The sequence below is a fragment of the Coregonus clupeaformis genome, chromosome 24, assembly GCF_020615455.1.
Source record: "Coregonus clupeaformis isolate EN_2021a chromosome 24, ASM2061545v1, whole genome shotgun sequence".
Lineage (NCBI taxonomy): Eukaryota > Metazoa > Chordata > Actinopteri > Salmoniformes > Salmonidae > Coregonus > Coregonus clupeaformis.
In genome coordinates this window covers 6,561,755-6,568,791 of record NC_059215.1, presented here as the reverse complement: position 1 = coordinate 6,568,791, position 7,037 = coordinate 6,561,755, and the positions used below count along the sequence as shown (strand labels likewise).

Genomic DNA, 7,037 nt, shown 5'->3' with positions numbered 1-7,037 from the left:
TGCTTTTTTAGTCCATGACAAGTCTTAATCTGTGTTTTGGGAAACCAGTGCATAGAGAGCTGGGGGACTGCCCAGGGCCCAGTGTTTCCTATTGGATAGGACTAAATGCATAGAGATAGAATGCATAGGATGGACGAATCACTGATTTGAATGGGTACTCCTGAAGAATATACTACGAAGGAAGATAGATCTACTCAGGGTTTTCTGAAGCTAGCCAGCTTCGGTTAGCTTCCCATTCCAGCTCAGCCTTCATCCGTAGCCTACTACGACGGTGGATATTACTCATCCCCCTGCCACTAACTCTAGCAGGCTTGTAACTGCTGAACTCGTCATTGAGACAATGCTGAAACTTTAACCCATGGACGAGTCAGTGCCACATTTTTAATTGATCCCTAAATACTTTATATCTGGTTTTAGTCGTTTAAGTTGACACTAGCTAGGCTTCCATCCAATTGGCGACAGATTTTCCTGCAAATATTTTAAAATCCGCTTAAAAACAATATTTGCATTTTCCCACCAGAGACGTTTCAATCAAATTGACGTGTTGCAGATCAAAGACTGTGTGTGATGACACAGTGCACATAAAAATACCTTTTGCGTTTAAATTCTCATGTACCGAATAGAAAATGTAATGTTGGTTTCCATCATTTTTCTATTCTACTGACGGTTTAGTCACAAAACATTTTGCGTTATTTAGCGAGTGTCCCCACTAGAGAGCATGTATAGCCTACTACATGATGAGATTATTATGGACAAAAGAGAGGGATTATTTTTATTTGTCAAACGGCAGCCAAGCATCATTTCACCACAATAAGACGCAGTGGCACTGCATCGCAGTGCTAGCTGTGCCACTAGAGATCCTGGTTCGAATCCAGGCTCTGTCGTAGCCGGCCGCGACCGGGAGACCCATGGGGCGGCGCACAATTGGCCCAGCATCGTCCAGTGTAGGGGAGGGAATGGCCGGCAGGGATGTAGCTCAGTTGGTAGAGCATTGGCGTTTGCAACGCCAGGGTTGTGGGTTCGATTCCCACGGGGGCCAGTATGAAAAATAAAATAAAATATGTATGCACTCACTAACTGTAAGTCGCTCTGGATAAGAGCGTCTGCTAAATGACTAAAATTTAAATGTAAAGGAACATCAAGATTATCACGTTGCACTTTCACCATTCTATGAAGTTCATCATAATTGATTTCATCTGTAGCTTAATAAACTGCATGCTTTCCCAACGAGTCCTAGTGGGAGGACCGCACAACGTCATCATCTGATTCCAACTTCACTTCGACATGATGGTTATTATATCTATATTTGAGCATAAAAGCTTTTCCACCTATATTTCACACATAATTCATTTTACAGACACTAAAAGATCTCACCTTGTCTAGCGTGTTTTATTTAGTAGTTTACCTAAAAATGTTCTGTTTTCATCAGGCCTGTCATTAAAGGTTTTATCTGACAGGTACTTTACTCTACAACTAAGGTTGGATGAAAACCTGGTTACTGAAAGCATTTTTCCATCCCGAAAATGTATATAAAAAAAAATATATATATATACACTGTTTGGACAAAAAAAAGCTTAGGCCCAGGGATTACAATGCCAGAAAAACCCTGAATGTGGATATATTTTAAATGACAATTTTTTAACACAAAACAAAATAATTGAATCAGTCGTCTTCCTCAAATGAAGGGGATGATGACGCAATCTTTGCGAGGGGGAGGAAATCTGATTTCACTGGTCCTCAACTCGCGGCTCAGTCATTTCATTCAGGGTAAGTGGAGTTATCCGTGAGTTAGCCTGCCCCGGAGCAGTTTCAATCTGAAGGATTCGTTGGCATCGAAATTTACCTGGCTAAAAGGGGAGCCACTTCGTGGTACCGGTTATCCCGAGTTGACCAAAGTTACCTAGCTAACTCCTCAAACCAGCGTCGTAGCGTAGGGCTCAGTTCTATTCATTCTATCTCTATGCATTTAATCCTATCCCATAGCCCAAAATCCAGATGGATAACTTTAGAAAAACTGGAGCCAGGTGATATAAAGACATTCTAATTACCTGGAGGTCAGGGGACAGGTGGTAGAGATGGTTGACCGCCCCCACGTACAGATGACCAGACCTGGGGTCCAGCAGGAGGTGGCTGAGGGGAGATCCATCCAGGGACAGGTGAGGGAAGGCCTGCCCAGCGGGAGAGGCCTTCTCTGGGTTAGGGTCCGGCTGTGGCAGGGCCAGGGCCTGGGGCTGTAGGGGCAGCAACAGTACCAGACACCACCACCAGGTGGAGAGGGGGAGCAGAGGGAGAACAGCAGCTGGCATGGCACCCCCTTACCTGCTGGAAAGGAGAGAAGAAGAAGAGGATGAGAGACAGAGAGAGAGAGAGAGAGAGAGAGAGAGAGAGAGAGAGAGAGAGAGAGAACAGAGAGAGAGAGAGAGAGAGAGAGAGTTTTCCTCTGAGGATACTAACCACTATATACCCACAGACACACTTCACTGCCTGCATCTCTCTCTCACTCAAACACACAAAGACTTCCCCTGCTTCAAACACTTTCTTTTGTTCTTCAAAGCTCCCCCACCTTCACACACACACGGCACCAGCAGAAGATCCTACTCTGACAGGTGGGGCTGAGGCTCAGCTTAACAAAGGTCTTATTCTTCTTCTTCTGCCCAGATATGATATGTTGATGCTGGTCCTAGAGAGCAACACCTGCTGGTCCTAGAGAGCAACACCTAAAGGTCCTAGAGAGCAACACCTGCTGGTCCTAGAGAGCAACACCTGCTGGTCCTAGAGAGCAACACCTGCTGGTCCTAGAGAGCAACACCTGCTGGTCCTAGAGAGCAACACCTGCTGGTCCTAGAGAGCAACACCTGCTGGTCCTAGAGAGCAACACCTGCTGGTCCTAGAGAGCAACACCTGCTGGTCCTAGAGAGCAACACCTAAAGGTCATAGAGAGCAACACCTGCTGGTCCTAGAGAGCAACACCTGCTGGTCCTAGAGAGCAACACCTAAAGGTCCTAGAGAGCAACACCTAATGGTCCTAGAGAGCAACACCTAATGGTCCTAGAGAGCAACACCTGCTGGTCCTAGAGAGCAACACCTAAAGGTCCTAGAGAGCAACACCTAAAGGTCCTAGAGAGCAACACCTAAAGGTCCTAGAGAGCAACACCTGCTGGTCCTAGAGAGCAACACCTAAAGGTCCTAGAGAGCAACACCTAAAGGTCCTAGAGAGCAACACCTAAAGGTCATAGAGAGCAACACCTGCTGGTCCTAGAGAGCAACACCTAATGGTCATAGAGAGCAACACCTAAAGGTCATAGAGAGCAACACCTAAAGGTCCTAGAGAGCAACACCTGCTGGTCCTAGAGAGCAACACCTAAAGGTCCTAGAGAGCAACACCTGCTGGTCCTAGAGAGCAACACCTAAAGGTCCTAGAGAGCAACACCTAAAGGTCCTAGAGAGCAACACCTAAAGGTCCTAGAGAGCAACACCTAAAGGTCCTAGAGAGCAACACCTAAAGGTCATAGAGAGCAACACCTGCTGGTCCTAGAGAGCAACACCTGCTGGTCCTAGAGAGCAACACCTAAAGGTCCTAGAGAGCAACACCTAAAGGTCCTAGAGAGCAACACCTGCTGGTCCTAGAGAGCAACACCTAAAGGTCCTAGAGAGCAACACCTAATGGTCCTAGAGAGCAACACCTAAAGGTCCTAGAGAGCAACACCTAAAGGTCCTAGAGAGCAACACCTAATGGTCCTAGAGAGCAACACCTGCTGGTCGTAGAGAGCAACACCTAATGGTCCTAGAGAGCAACACCTAAAGGTCCTAGAGAGCAACACCTGCTGGTCCTAGAGAGCAACACCTGCTGGTCCTAGAGAGCAACACCTGCTGGTCCTAGAGAGCAACACCTGCTGGTCCTAGAGAGCAACACCTAAAGGTCCTAGAGAGCAACACCTAAAGGTCCTAGAGAGCAACACCTGCTGGTCCTAGAGAGCAACACCTAAAGGTCCTAGAGAGCAACACCTAAAGGTCCTAGAGAGCAACACCTAAAGGTCCTAGAGAGCAACACCTAAAGGTCCTAGAGAGCAACACCTAAAGGTCCTAGAGAGCAACACCTGCTGGTCCTAGAGAGCAACACCTGCTGGTCCTAGAGAGCAACACCTAAAGGTCCTAGAGAGCAACACCTGCTGGTCCTAGAGAGCAACACCTGCTGGTCCTAGAGAGCAACACCTGCTGGTCCTAGAGAGCAACACCTAAAGGTCATAGAGAGCAACACCTAAAGGTCATAGAGAGCAACACCTGCTGGTCCTAGAGAGCAACACCTAAAGGTCCTAAAGAGCAACACCTGCTGGTCCTAGAGAGCAACACCTAAAGGTCCTAGAGAGCAACACCTAAAGGTCCTAGAGAGCAACACCTAAAGGTCATAGAGAGCAACACCTAAAGGTCCTAGAGAGCAACAGCTAAAGGTCCTAGAGAGCAACACCTGCTGGTCCTAGAGAGCAACACCTGCTGGTCCTAGAGAGCAACACCTAAAGGTCCTAGAGAGCAACACCTGCTGGTCCTAGAGAGCAACACCTGCTGGTCGTAGAGAGTAACACCTAAAGGTCATAGAGAGCAACACCTAATGGTCCTAGAGAGCAACACCTGCTGGTCGTAGAGAGCAACACCTGCTGGTCATAGAGAGCAACACCTGCTGGTCCTAGAGAGCAACACCTAAAGGTCCTAGAGAGCAACACCTAAAGGTCCTAGAGAGCAACACCTAAAGGTCCTAGAGAGCAACACCTGCTGGTCCTAGAGAGCAACACCTGCTGGTCCTAGAGAGCAACACCTGCTGGTCCTAGAGAGCAACACCTAAAGGTCCTAGAGAGCAACACCTGCTGGTCCTAGAGAGCAACACCTAAAGGTCCTAGAGAGCAACACCTAAAGGTCCTAGAGAGCAACACCTAAAGGTCCTAGAGAGCAACACCTAAAGGTCCTAGAGAGCAACACCTAAAGGTCCTAGAGAGCAACACCTAAAGGCACCCTATTCCTACATAGCGCTCTGGGATAAAAGTAGTGCACTATATGGAAATAGGACACCATTTGGGACGACGCCCAACACATACCTGATAAAAGACATCATAGTGCAGGGAGGACAACACACAACACAGGACAACACACAACACAGGACAACACACAGGACAGGACAAAACACAGGACAACACACAACACAGGACAACACACAACACAGGACAACACACAACACAGGACAACACACAGGACAGGACAAAACACAGGACAACACACAATACAGGACAACACACAACACAGGACAACACACAACACAGGACAACACACAGGACAGGACAACACACAGGACAACACACAGGACAACACACAACACAGGACAACACACAACACAGGACAACACACAACACAGGACAACACACAACACAGGACAACACACAGGACAACACAGGACAACACACAACACAGGACAAAACACAGGACAACACACAGGACAGGACAACACACAACACAGGACAGGACATGCAGCCCCTTGATATGAGACATCCTGTTCAGTCATGAAAGTAAACAGAAACTGAAGGTCTGCCAACAGTGACTCCCAAAGACACACAAACACGCGTCACTCTGGCATGCTGCTGTTGGTTAATGAAAACAGAGAAGATGACTGAGTCAGATGGCTGATGGACACAGCTATAAACCCCACTAGAACAACAGCAGACCAAGGTCCAGTACCAGTTAGCCGTACTGTAGAAGTATGAGCCGGTCATGTTATTAGTGAAGGTTGAGACAGTAAGACAGACCTGGCACCAGTCATGTTATTAGTGAAGGTTGAGACAGTAAGACAGACCTGGCACCAGTCATGTTATTAGTGAAGGTTGAGACAGTAAGACAGACCTGGCACCAGTCATGTTATTAGTGAAGGTTGAGACAGCAAGACAGACCTGGCACCAGTCATGTTATTAGTGAAGGTTGAGACAGCAAGACAGACCTGGCACCAGTCATGTTATTAGTGAAGGTTGAGACAGTAAGACAGACCTGGCACCAGTCATGTTATTAGTGAAGGTTGAGACAGTAAGACAGACCTGGCACCAGTCATGTTATTAGTGAAGGTTGAGACAGTAAGACAGACCTGGCACCAGTCATGTTATTAGTGAAGGTTGAGACAGTAAGACAGACCTGGCACCAGTCATGTTATTAGTGAAGTTTGAGACAGTAAGACAGACCTGGCACCAGTCATGTTATTAGTGAAGGTTGAGACAGTAAGACAGACCTGGCACCAGTCATGTTATTAGTGAAGGTTGAGACAGTAAGACAGACCTGGCACCAGTCATGTTATTAGTGAAGGTTGAGACAGTAAGACAGACCTGGCACCAGTCATGTTATTAGTGAAGGTTGAGACAGTAAGACAGACCTGGCACCAGTCATGTTATTAGTGAAGGTTGAGACAGTAAGACAGACCTGGCACCAGTCATGTTATTAGTGAAGGTTGAGACAGTAAGACAGACCTGGCACCAGTCATGTTATTAGTGAAGGTTGAGACAGTAAGACAGACCTGGCACCAGTCATGTTATTAGTAAAGGTTGAGACTGTAAGACAGACCTGGCACCAGTCATGTTATTAGTGAAGGTTGAGACAGTAAGACAGACCTGGCACCGGTCATGTTATTAGTGAAGGTTGAGACAGTAAGACAGACCTGGCACCAGTCATGTTATTAGTGAAGGTTGAGACAGTAAGACAGACCTGGCACCAGTCATGTTATTAGTGAAGGTTGAGACAGTAAGACAGACCTGGCACCAGTCATGTTATTAGTGAAGGTTGAGACAGTAAGACAGACCTGGCACCAGTCATGTTATTAGTGAAGGTTGAGACAGTAAGACAGACCTGGCACCAGTCATGTTATTAGTGAAGGTTGAGACAGTAAGACAGACCTGGCACCAGTCATGTTATTAGTGAAGGTTGAGACAGTAAGACAGACCTGGCACCAGTCATGTTATTAGTGAAGGTTGAGACAGTAAGACAGACCTGGCACCAGTCATGTTATTAGTGAA

At 47.0% G+C, this 7,037-nt stretch overlaps 1 protein-coding gene across 1 annotated transcript in view; it reads right to left on the bottom strand.

The window, feature by feature from the left end:
• Window positions 1–7,037, bottom strand: part of plxnb3 (plexin B3) — a 195,520-nt gene that overhangs the window by 134,252 nt on the left and 54,231 nt on the right. Inside the window, exon 2 of the mRNA XM_045207008.1 lies at window positions 2,049–2,322. Coding sequence (XP_045062943.1) covers window positions 2,049–2,306 — 258 coding nt within the window. The 5' untranslated portion in view covers window positions 2,307–2,322. The remainder of the gene's footprint in view (window positions 1–2,048; window positions 2,323–7,037) is intronic.